Below are 13,718 nucleotides of genomic sequence, written 5' to 3'. Positions count from 1 at the left end.
AGTGTTGGGACTTTTAAAAGTTGTGGGGACATTTGAAATTTAGGATTATGAGATGGGCATGAACCTTTGAGGGCCAGGTATGGAATGCTAGCATTTTAAAGTGGTGTGTTTTGTTGTCATGTTGACAAGGCATAGACTTTTTTGTTTATTTTTATTTATTAATTTACTTTTACATCCCAATTGCAGTCCCCGCCATTTCAGTCTCTCCCCTTCTTCCCTCCATTCATCACTTCTCTCTCCTCTGTTTATCTTCAGAAAATGTCTATCAACCAGCCCTGGCATATGAAATTGCATTAAGACTACAACACACATACCCTTGTTTGAGGCTAGACAAGCAGGCAGCAGGAGAAAAGGGTCCCAAAGGCAGGTGACAGAGTCAGAGACAGCCTAAGGGATGGACTTTTTCACACAGTCTTTTTTTTTTTTCGGAGCTGGGGACCAAACCCAGGGCCTTGCGCTTGCTAGGCAAGCGCAGGGATGGACTTTTTTTTTTGTTTGTTTGTTTGTTTGTTTTTTTTAATTTCTGCGTATTTTTAAAAAATTTTTTATTAGATATATTTTTTTACTTACATTTTAAATGTTATTCCCCTTCCTGGTTTCCTGTCCATAAGTCCCCATCCTCTCTCCTCCCGCTCCCCCATATAGGTATTCTCCCTATACATCCCCCTTACTGCCCACCACCATATTCCCCTGCACAGGGGGTCCAACCTTGGCAGGACCAAGGGCTTCCCCTTCCACTGGTGCCCCAACAAGGCTATTCTCTGCTACATATGCAGTTGGAGCCCAGGGTCAGTCCATATATAGTCTTTCGGTAGTGGCTTAGTCCCTGGAAGCTCTGGTTGGTTGGCATTGTTGTTTTTATGGGGTTGCAAGCTCCAGGGATGGACTTTTTAATGGTTAATCTTTATTGCTTATTTGTGACCGATGATTTCATGCTCTGTGTTGTAGTTGAAAGCTCCTCTCACCATCATGTCTTCTTTGCTATGATGGGCTTCCTCAAACTAGGATACAACAATGTATAACCTGAGGAGATACAGGATAGAGCTGCCCCGTAGACTTGTTCTTTGCAGTTTAGTTATTGTCAGGGGAGCACTGAGTTGTTTCTCTCTGAAGTTCTAAAAGGATAGCCTAGAAAGGACCATTTACAAGCTGAGTGCTACTTTACCTTTCCTGACACAGTGCATGCTTCCATGACCATGGACTGCCTGAAGTCTTGCCAGTAAGTTTTCCGATCCAGGTTTGCCAATGTGGAAAGTATAATCACAGTCTACAAATGGTCCTACCAACTGGACCAGAGGACTACTTAGTTGCTTGTGAGAAATAGCCAAGTCATCTGCATTTAGTTTAAATGCTTCTGGTACCCTCAGTACAGAAAACAGTCAGAGCAAAGCAATCCACACTGGTAGGGCACAGTGTAGTGTACTGAAGTAGTACTCTGGTCATGCTTGGCTTTGTTCTAACAACCCCAGCCCTTTTATAGCCACACAAAATTAATTATTTATCTTCCTAGAGGTCAGACTGTTATAGACATGAGTCATAGTCCAGAGGTTACCCATATATTTGAGATTCCCAGGTTCTTGTATTTCCAAATTAAAAAAATAGACAAAAACTTAGATAGTTGTAGAAATAGAGACCGTTTATTGAGAGAGCACCTCTGAGGTTGGCAGTGGGCCAGAGAGCTGGAAAAGTTGGAAGCACAAAGGCCCTGGAATGAGGAGAATATGAATTGTTTTTATAGCACCTGCCTTTTCCCCATTTGACTTATCCCATATAGGTAAGTATCCTGGATGGGGAGGGGTTTTCAGTCTTTAGGTCACCTAGCTTCTTTTATTTACTAACTTTAATACCTTTTTCTCCCTGACTTATTCTGGTGCTACTGTAATTCCCAAATGTTATCTGTTCCTTCTTTTAGGTAGCCTATACTTCCTATCCAAGTAGATCTGAGCACTCCCGAGCCCAAGTCTTCATCTAAGTCACAGCTTGTTTTCTGGGCCTACAGTGATTCTCTATGTGGCTACTCACTTACCCAGCAGAGAGCAGAACATATTCGGAGATAGGAGATAAAGAAATACAGGAGATTCTGTTTTTCTTATAGAAATTTGACTATGAGACATCTCTTTTTTATTTAATTCTTTATTTACATTGCCCCCCAGTACCCTTCCTACAGTTCCTAATCCCATTCCACCTCCCCCTTATCTCTGAGAGGGTCCTCTCCCCACCAGACCTTCCCCTTCCCTGGGGCCTCAAGTCTCTTGAGGATTAAGTGCATCTTCTCCCATTGAGGCCAGACCAGGAAGACCTCTGCTATATGTGTGCCAGGGGCCTCGAACCAGCCTGTGTATACTCTTGGTTGGTGGGTCAGTCTCTGGGAACTTCCTGGGGTTTGGGTAAGTTGAGACTGCTGGCCTTCCTATGGGGTTGCTCTCCCCTTCAGCTTTTTTAATCCTTCCCCTAATTCAATCATAGGGAACTCTGACTTCTGTCTAATGGTTGGATGTGAGTATCTGCATCTGTCTCAGTCAGCTGCTGGTCGGGCCTCTCAGGGAACAGCTATGCCAGACTCTTTCCTGTCTGTAAACACATCATGGCATCAGTAACAATGTTAGGCCTTGGTGCTCACCCATGAGATGAATCCCAAGTTGGGGGACATCTAGGTTGTTTCCAGCTTCTGTCTGCTATGAACATTGTAGAGCATGTGTCCTTGTGGTATGGTGGGGTATCTTTTGGATATATGCCTAGGAGTGGTATAGCTGGGTCTTCAGGTATAACTATTTCCAATTTCCTAAGGAACCACCAGATTGATTTCCAGAGTGATTGTACCAGTTTGCCATCCCACCCACAATGGAAGAGTGTTCTTCTTTCTCTATATACTCACCAGCATGTGCTATCACTTAAGTTTTTATCTTAGCCATTCTGACTGGCGTGAGATGGAATCTCAGGGTTGTTTTGATTTGCATTTCCCTGGTGACTAAGGACCTTGAACATTTCTTTAAATGCTTCTCTGCCATTCGAGATTCTTCTGTTGTGAATTCTCTGTTTAGCTCTGTACCCCATGTTTTAATAGGTTATTTATTTGGATTTTTGGAGGCTAACTTCTTGAGTTCTTTATATATTTTGGATATTAGCCCTCTATTGGATGTAGGGTTAGTGAAAATTTTTCCCCCAATCTTTAGGTTGCAAAGGACACATTGCACCTCACACAATAATAGTGGGAGACTTCAACACCCCACTCTTACCAATGGACAGACCACGGAAACAGAAACTAAACAGAAACACCGTGAAATTAACAAAAGTTATGAACCAAATAGATATCTATAGAACATTTCATCCTGAAACAAAAGAATGTACCTTCTCAGCAGCTCATGGTGCCGACTCCAAAATTGATCATATAATCAGTCACAAAACAGGCCTCAACAGATACAAGAAGATTGAAATAATCCCATGCATCCTATCAGATCACCATGGATTAAGGCTAGACTTCAATAACAACAAAGACAATGGAAAACCCACATATTCATCGAAACTAAATAGCTCTCTGCTCAATGATAAGATGGTCAGGGAAGAAATAAAGAAAGAAATCAAAGACTTCTCTTAAATGACTCCCTCCTGCAGCATCAGTGAGCTAGAAAATACAAGCAGCCCCTTGTCACTCTGCCAGCTGCCTGATTGCAGATCATTTATCTTGAACTGTAATTTTGCAGGTTACCAGATTGCGTGCCTGTGGAGCTCATCAAGGCTTTCTTCTTCTTTTCTTGTTAAAAAGCCCACTTCCTTACTGTATTGTCAAGTGCTTTATAGCTTTGTTTCAGATATAAAAATTCAATTTTCCAGCTACCATCTAGTTTATAATTGTTGCTCTTTTGTCCATGTCCCTCATCTCTCCCATAGCCAGACATGTTTTACCCACATACATCTAATGCTTTGCTTCAAATTTGTGGAGATGCAAATTATCTTTAACTCACTATCTTCCCTTTTGATTAAAATATTATTATTATCACTAGTGTGTGTGTGTGTGTGCGTGCGTGCACGCGCGTGTGCAACAGTGCACGTGCAGAGGGCAGAGAACCACTATTGGGAATCAGTTTTCTACTTCCACCCTGGGTTCTGGGATTAGACTCAGGTCCTTAAGCTTGCAGGGTAAGTTGTTTCCCCACTGAGCCATCTCACCAGCCTTCCTTTGATTGTTCCATGCTTTATGTTAATGTTTATTTGCATATTTGCATAACAGAAAATATTTTTAAAATTGCCATTTTGATTTTTTTGATGTAAAGCGCATCTTGGTTAAAGATTGATTCAAAATGTAAATAGACCTAGGGATCTAACATAAGCAAGAGATGAAAAGTTTATCATGCATACTGGGCAACTCTTCTACCACTGAGCTATGCAGTCAGTCTCTACAGTCTTGTCATAACATAGTTAACTACACATCTGTCACTAAGCAATTGCATTCATATTTCTATTAAAGCTATAACAATATATGCTACTATAGCTTTAATTTCTGTAGAGTAGAATCTGTGAAATGATAAAGATTTTTAGTTTATTTGAGCACATTATTCTCATGTTGTTTTATATGTTATAAGAAAAGAAAGTAACATCTGATTGTGAAGTATTTCTCTTTAATTACAAGATTTCCCTGTATTCACTGAATAGTTACAGTAGGGATGGGAATATTATTTTTAATCTTCATATATGAGATTTGATTTATTGATATTCTTGTCTTAATTTATTTTTTGTTTTTCTTTTTTATTGGATATTTTATGTATTTACATTTCAAATGTTATCCCTTTTCCCGGTTCCTCCCTCTCTGTACCCCCTCCCCCTGCTTCTATGAGGATGCTCCTCCTCCCATCCACCCACTTAATTTATTTTTATTTTAAAACATTCTACTATTTGAAACCCTAGCGAGAGTATCTATTCAGAAAGATGTCAAGGTTTATGTTTGTCAGGTGGATGGAGAAGAAAACTAGAGTGAATTCGGCATTTTATATCTTTTTGGTGTTGGAAATGGAACCTAAATATTATCTTGTGCTCCAGCACTGAGTTAAATCCCCTAAAATCAAAGCACAAAGAGAAGAAAACAGCAAATGTAGGAATTTTCTTCCTTAGAAATTTATAATATTTTGTTGAAATACAAAAAGCCCTATGTGGTGACTCACATGTATAATCCCAGCATTCCAGGAGGCTAATGCACGAGGATCATTGTGAATTGGAGGCCAATTTGGGCTACATAGTGAGTTCCACATGTGTTTGCGTATGCATGCCCATGCATGTGTGAACACATATAATGCTTTCCCAAGTAAATAGATAAAATAAATATAACGGTGAGACAATTATCTTGTCATTTCATGTTAACTAATTTTTGACACCCTTTTTTTTAGGCTGTTGCTCAAGGGGATTTCAAGAAAGCATCTATTTGCGTCTTACGTTGTAAAGATATGCTGATAAGGATTCCTGAAATGGTGAGTGAAATTTCTGCCCTCATTTCCCTAAGAGCTTCAAAATATGCTCTATTAAGTCCATGAAGAGTTATCACTGCTGAGTGGAGCCTTTCAGAGATTCTATTTGAGATCAGTTCTAATTTTTTTGCTGATCTTTAAAATAATTGACTTCCCTGTTCTTTATCAGAAAGGGCATTCAAAAGGTGAAGCCAGTTAGTTCTTCAATTTCTTTGTTCATCCCTTTATTGTCATATGATTTTGCTAGGATTTCATGCTATATAATCAAAGAAGAAAAATGAGTTTATTTCCCTGCTGACGAGGTTGAATGCAGTTAATGTCACTGTCCTAGTATTTTTCTTCCTGGATTTTGGAGGTATGAGAGATTCGATAGGATATAGGCTGTTTTCTTCACTGGGTCTCATCAGGATTTCTAAGTATAGCCTTTTGCTTTTCTTCTTTTCCTTTCCTGCCCCTCTTTTTCCTGCTGGCCAGCTTTTCCTTCAGTGTTTATGCTTGCTTTAGGTTTTACTCTTACAGAAGGATTAATAGCAGACATATAGTTGGATATTAGAGAGAATGCGTCAAAGGTTTTATAAATTATACTTGTGAGATTGTTAATTCCCTTAAATATTTTGTTTAATATAGAACTGAATTTATATATTTCTACATTGCTTATAATGTCCTAGGTACTCTTCTAAGTTTTAAATATTAAACTTATTTCATGTTTACAAAAAAGTTACAAAAATAGTGCAATAACCACATCTTTTTTTAAGAGTTATTTACTTTATTTATCTGAGTACACTGTAGCTGTCTTCAGACACACCAGAAGAGAGCATCAGATCCCATTACAAATGGTTGTGAGCCACCATATGGTTGCTGGGAATTGAACTCAGGACCTCTGGAAGAGCAGTCGGTGCCCTTAACCACTGAGGCATCTCTCCAGCCCAACAACTACATCTTTTATCCAAAGAGTTGAGATACAACTTTTCCAGCTGTGACCTATATAAAAAGAAGATTTAATCTATGATTATAGTGTCTAGGATGTTCCTGTCTGGAATACGTCTTCATTTTGCTTTGACAATCATGACCTTGACAGTTTTTAGGATGTTGCCTTATTCTTGAATTTGGTGTCAATTAACGAGAGAAGAGACCCTATGTTCATGTTTTCCTATTGGGTGGCATACAAGATTGGTTTACCCTAGTTTTACTTGTATTAATTTTGATCAGGTATGTTGATAGCTATGGTATTATTCTTTGTGTCTATTCTAGGTGAATTGTGTTTTAATTTGGATTCTAAGGTTTTCTTTTCTATTTCTGTGAAATGAAAAGAAATTGAAGTCTGTCTGTGAGTAGTACTAGAATCTTGATGTTCGTATCTCATTGAATCTGCATATCATAACTTTCGGTAGCATAGCCATTTTCACAATATTGATTCTTCTGATTCATTAGCATGGGAATCTTCCATTTCTATTATCCTCTTCATTTTCTTTGTTCAGTGTTTAAAAGTCTTTCACTTCCTTGTTTGGATATCATTTTACTTTAATTTTGAGACAATTGTGAGTGAGGCTATTTTCCTAATTTCTTCCTCAGTGTATTTGTTATTTGTGTACAGGAAGGCTACTGATTTTTCTATTTTGCCACTTTACTGAAAGTACTTATTAATTCTACAAGGATTCTGGTGGTGTCTAGAGTCTCTTAGGTATAGAATCATCTTGTCTGCAAATAAGGATAGTGTGACTTATTTTTATCTCTTTTCTTGGTCTTGTGTTAATGCTCTAGTTAATACACCAAGCACAATATCAAGTAGGAGTAGATACAGTGAGCACTTGCCTCTTTTGGCTATCAGTGGAGATGCTTTGATTTTCCCTTTATATAATATTTACCTTAGGCATAAGATTTATTTTTACATTTGTGTTTGTATGCTGCATGTGAATACAGGCTGCTCAGGCCAGAAGACAGTATCAGGTTTCATGGATCTGGACTTTGAGGCAGTTGTGAGCAACTCAACATGGGTGCTAGGAGCCAAACTCTGGTCCTCTGCATATAATATATATTCATAAAAATAATTAATCTGTAAGTGTTGCTTCAGTCAATAACCCAGTAGTTTCTCAATGATCATGACAAGTTAATTCTAATAGAATTCAGAAAAAAAGCAAGGAGTCAATGCACAGGTACGCACGCGCGCGCGCGCGCACACACACACACACACACACACACACACACACACACACACACACACACACACTTTGATCTAGGCACTTAGACCTATGGAATTCACTCTTTTCCTTTCACTGTGTGAGTTCCAGGTTTCAAACTCAGGTTCTTAAGCTTAACAGCAAGTGCTTTTACCTCCTGAGCCATCTCTCTGGCCCAGGAGCTATTCTTACAAAGACAGAAGTCATATTAGATTTGGGAACCAACTTAACCCACTGGGACCTTTTCTTCATCGCAATGCAAAGACCTTACTTCCAGTTAAGATATTCATATGTGCTAGGTAGACATAAATTTTGAGGGAACAATACTCAATTTACTACAGTCTTAAGAGAGTAAATCCATTTTTTTCCTTCTTAAATATTATGTTAGCTCTTCTTTGTTTCCATATTATGGTAGGCCCGTCTATGTATCTTCCTGCCTCCCCCCATCCTGGTATTATAGGTCAGTGCCACCATACATATCTTCTTAGCTGGATTTGACTCCCTGTTTTTCTGAATTTTATTAGAATTAGCTTGTCATGATTGGTGAAAAACTACTGGTTTATTGATTGAAGCAACACTTACAGATTTACTCTTTTTATAATACTCAATTACCATATTGATAAATGTGATATATTCTCACATGTATAAACTTTCTTATAGTGCTAGGGACAAAACTCAGGGCCTCATGTATTTTAGGCAAATGTTCGGCTACAAAAATACATTTTCACCACGATATAAACTTTTAAATTATCCTTTGCTATGTTTTTATAATGTATTAATAAAATTAGCTCACATTCAGTAGCTATTGTAAATATTGTAACTTAAAGATAATATTTTAAAATTAGACCTGGTATTACAGGCCTATAATCCTGGCTACTTGTGGGGGTGAGGCATGAGAATTGCAATTTCAAGGCCAGTACTGGAAACATAGTGAGATTGGAAAGTAATTAATAAAGCTAACAATTCACGGAAAATTAATTAATGAATTCAAGCTCTTTTTTTTCTTTGCCAGAGATATCCCTCCTGTATCTCATTGAAATTTTTTTGCAGCAGAAATTAATACTGTATTAATTTTCAGAGGCAGAGAAGAAATATCAAGAAGTTGGATATATACATTTATATCTTAGAATTCCATGAAAAACAATTATCATTGCAATATCTTAGTGTTAGAGAAAGCTGAGTAAGGGAAGAGTACAAGGCAAGTATCTTAAAGCTAGACAATCAGCTCTTGATTAGTTTTTAATATAATAAACAAATAAAGTTTAATAATCTATTATTTCTTTATTATAGTAATTGAAAAATATAAAAATGCATGATCTGTTAATGTTTAAAACACAACAAAATCAAGAGAAAAATAAATTAGAAATGTGAGACTGAAAAAAAGTAACGTTTGGCTTGGGGCAATTGTTCAGTGGTTGAAGTGCTTACCGCATAGAAATGAGGACCTTGTTGGGGATTTAGCTCAGTGGTAGAGCGCTTGCCTAGGAAGCGCAAGGCCCTGGGTTCGGTCCCCAGCTCCGAAAAAAAAGAACCAAAAAAAAAAAAAAAAAAAAGAAGTGAGGACCTTGATTATGTCTTCCCATCACCAACATAAAGGCCTGGTTTCAGGGTTTCAGGGCACATATTTGTACTCCTGCCATGCGGGTGTTCTAAAGTTGTTGACACAGACGGATCCTCAGAGACAAACAGAAGTCTGGACTCACTGCCAGCTAGTCTAGCAAATTAGCGAACTCTAGGTTCAGTGAAATACTTCGTCTCAAAAAAAAAGGAAGTGGGTCTTCCTGGTTGCTGCCGCTGCAGAGAGCCCGTGGGCAGCACCCCACGAGCGAACTTGAGCCCCAGGACCACAGGTAAGACCAAATTTTCTGCTGCAAGAAAGCTGCCTGGTGAGCTTGGGACACACGGAAGCAGAATTTCTCTAGGACCGGGCACGTTCTGTGTTTACTGGAAGTCCCACACCCGCGGATCCCGGCCCGCAGCAGCTCTCTGCCCCCAGACCCTGTGAGAGAGAGACCCAACCGCCTGGTTAGGTGGGCACTCCTGAGGCTGCAGAGCGGAAGAGACCACCAACACTGCTCACCCCTGCCCACATCCCTGGCCCAAGAGGAAACTGTATAAGGCCTCTGGGCTCCCGTGGGGGAGGGCCCAGGAGCGGCAGGACCCCTGTGCCTGGGACACCACCAGAACCAGAAGGAAACAGACCGGATAAACAGTTCTCTGCACCCAAATCCCGTGGGAGGGAGAGCTGAACCTTCAGAGAGGCAGACAAGCCTGGGAAACCAGAAGAGACTGCTCTCTGCACACACATCTCGGACACCAGAGGAAAAAGCCAAAGACCATCTGGAACCCTGGTGCACTGAAGCTCCCGGAAGGGGCGGCACAGGTCTTCCTGGTTGCTGCCGCTGCAGAGAGCCCGTGGGCAGCACCCCACGAGCAAACTTGAGCCCCGGGACCACAGGTAAGACCAACTTTTCTGCTGCAAGAAAGCTGCCTGGTGAACTCAAGACACAGGCCCACAGGAACAGCTGAAGACCTGTAGAGAGGAAAAACTACACGCCCGAAAGCAGAACACTCTGTCCCCATAACTGACTGAAAGAGAGGAAAACAGGTCTACAGCACTCCTGACACACAGGCTTATAGGACAGTCTAGCCACTGACAGAAATAGCAGAACAAAGTAACACTAGAGATAATCTGATGGCGAGAGGCAAGCGCAGGAACCCAAGCAACAGAAACCAAGACTACATGGCACCATCGGAGCCCAATTCTCCCATCAAAACAAACATGGAATATCCAAACACACCAGAAAAGCAAGATCTAGTTCCAAAATCATTTTTGATCATGATGCTGGAGGACTTCAAGAAAGACGTGAAGAACTCCCTTAGAGAACAAGTAGAAGCCTACAGAGAGGAATCGCAAAAATGCCTGAAAGAATCGGAAAAATCCCTGAAAGAATTCCAGGAAAACATAAATAAACAAGTAGAAGCCCATAGAGAGGAGACACAAAAATCCCTGAAAGAATTCCAGAAAAACATAAATAAACAAGTAGAAGCCCATAGAGAGGAGACACAAAAATCCCTGAAAGAATTCCAGGAAAACACAATCAAACAGTTGAAGGAATTAAAAATGGAAATAGAAGCAATCAAGAAAGAACACATGGAAACAACCCTGGATATAGAAAACCAAAAGAAGAGACAAGGAGCTGTAGATAGAAGCCTCACCAACAGAATACAAGAGATGGAAGAAAGACTCTCGGGAGCAGAAGATTCCATAGAAATCATTGACTCAACTGTCAAAGATAATGTAAAGTGGAAAAAGCTACTGGTCCAAAACATACAGGAAATCCAGGACTCAATGAGAAGATCAAACCTAAGGATAATAGGTATAGAAGAGAGTGAAGACTCCCAGCTCAAAGGACCAGTAAATATCTTCAACAAAATCATAGAAGAAAACTTCCCTAACCTAAAAAAAGAGATACCCATAGGCATACAAGAAGCCTACAGAACTCCAAATAGATTGGACCAGAAAAGAAACACCTCCCGTCACATAATTGTCAAAACACCAAACGCACAAAATAAAGAAAGAATATTAAAAGCAGTAAGGGAAAAAGGTCAAGTAACATATAAAGGGAGACCTATCAGAATCACACCAGACTTCTCGCCAGAAACTATGAAGGCCAGAAGATCCTGGACAGATGTCATACAGACCCCAAGAGAACACAAGTGCCAGCCCAGGTTACTGTATCCTGCAAAACTCTCAATTAACATAGATGGAGAAACCAAGATATTCCATGACAAAACCAAATGTACACAATATCTTTCTACAAATCCAGCACTACAAAGGATAATAAAGGGTAAAGCCCAACATAAGGAGGCAAGCTATACCCTAGAAGAAGCAAGAAACTAATCGTCTTGGCAACAAAACAAAGAGAATGAAAGCACACAAACATAACCTCACATCCAAATATGAATATAACGGGAAGCAATAATCACTATTCCTTAATATCTCTCAATATCAATGGCCTCAACTCCCCAATAAAAAGACATAGATTAACAAACTGGATACACAACGAGGACCCTGCATTCTGCTGCCTACAGGAAACACACCTCAGAGACAAAGACAGACACTACCTCAGAGTGAAAGGCTGGAAAACAACTTTCCAAGCAAATGGTCAGAAGAAGCAAGCTGGAGTAGCCATTCTAATATCAAATAAAATCGATTTTCACCTAAAAGTCATCAAAAAAGATAAGGAAGGACACTTCATATTCATCAAAGGAAAAATCCACCAAGATGAACTCTCAATCCTAAATATCTATGCCCCAAATACAAGGGCACCTACATACGTAAAAGAAACCTTACTAAAGCTCAAAGCACACATTGCACCTCACACAATAATAGTGGGAGATTTCAACACACCACTCTCATCAATGGACAGATCATGGAAACAGAAATTAAACAGTGATGTCGACAGACTAAGAGAAGTCATGAGCCAAATGGACTTAACAGATATTTATAGAACATTCTATCCTAAAGCAAAAGGATATACCTTCTTCTCAGCTCCTCATGGTACTTTTTCCAAAATTGACCATATAATTGGTCAAAAAACGGGCCTCAACAGGTACAGAAAAATAGAAATAATCCCATGCGTGCTATCGGACAACCACGGCCTAAAACTGGTCTTCAATAACAATAAGGGAAGAATGCCCACATATACGTGGAAATTGAACAATGCTCTACTCAATGATAACCTGGTCAAGGAAGAAATAAAGAAAGAAATTAAAAACATTTTAGAATTTAATGAAAATGAAGATACAACATACCCAAACTTATGGGACACAATGAAAGCTGTGCTAAGAGGAAAACTCATAGCGCTGAGTGCCTGCAGAAAGAAACAGGAAAGAGCATATGTCAGCAGCTTGACAGCACACCTAAAAGCTCTAGAACAAAAAGAAGCAAATACACCCAGGAGGAGTAGAAGGCAGGAAATAATCAAACTCAGAGCTGAAATCAACCAAGTAGAAACAAAAAGGACCATAGAAAGAATCAACAGAACCAAAAGTTGGTTCTTTGAGAAAATCAACAAGATAGATAAACCCTTAGCCAGACTAACGAGAGGACACAGAGAGTGCGTCCAAATTAACAAAATCAGAAATGAAAAGGGAGACATAACTACAGATTCAGAGGAAATTCAAAAAATCATCAGATCTTACTATAAAAACCTATATTCAACAAAACTTGAAAATCTTCAGGAAATGGACAATTTCCTAGACAGATACCAGGTATCGAAGTTAAATCAGGAACAGATAAACCAGTTAAACAACCCCATAACTCCTAAGGAAATAGAAGCAGTCATTAAAGGTCTCCCAACCAAAAAGAGCCCTGGTCCAGACGGGTTTAGTGCAGAATTCTATCAAACCTTCATAGAAGACCTCATACCAATATTATCCAAACTATTCCACAAAATTGAAACAGATGGAGCACTACCGAATTCCTTCTATGAAGCCACAATTACTCTTATACCTAAACCACACAAAGACACAACAAAGAAAGAGAACTTCAGACCAATTTCCCTTATGAATATCGATGCAAAAATACTCAATAAAATTCTGGCAAACCGAATTCAAGAGCACATCAAAACAATCATCCACCATGATCAAGTAGGCTTCATCCCAGGCATGCAGGGATGGTTTAATACACGGAAAACCATCAACGTGATCCATTATATAAACAAACTGAAAGAACAGAACCACATGATCATTTCATTAGATGCTGAGAAAGCATTTGACAAAATTCAACACCCCTTCATGATAAAAGTCCTGGAAAGAATAGGAATTCAAGGCCCATACCTAAACATAGTAAAAGCCATATACAGCAAACCAGTTGCTAACATTAAACTAAATGGAGAGAAACTTGAAGCAATCCCACTAAAATCAGGGACTAGACAAGGCTGCCCACTCTCTCCCTACTTATTCAATATAGTTCTTGAAGTTCTAGCCAGAGCAATCAGACAACAAAAGGAGATCAAGGGGATACAGATCGGAAAAGAAGAGGTCAAAATATCACTATTTGCAGATGACATGATAGTAT

The 13,718-nt window shown here is 39.4% G+C and overlaps 1 protein-coding gene across 1 annotated transcript in view; it reads left to right on the top strand.

Annotated features, from left to right (window-relative positions):
- The window catches only part of Tex11 (testis expressed 11), a 263,533-nt gene that overhangs the window by 62,517 nt on the left and 187,298 nt on the right, over window positions 1-13,718 (top strand). The window contains exon 8 of the mRNA XM_008773302.4: window positions 5,379-5,459. Coding sequence (XP_008771524.1) covers window positions 5,379-5,459 — 81 coding nt within the window. The remainder of the gene's footprint in view (window positions 1-5,378; window positions 5,460-13,718) is intronic.

Source organism: Rattus norvegicus, chromosome X (assembly GCF_036323735.1).
Source record: "Rattus norvegicus strain BN/NHsdMcwi chromosome X, GRCr8, whole genome shotgun sequence".
NCBI lineage: Eukaryota > Metazoa > Chordata > Mammalia > Rodentia > Muridae > Rattus > Rattus norvegicus.
Note: the sequence above shows the minus strand (reverse complement) of the source record. Positions and strands in the feature narration are given on the sequence as shown.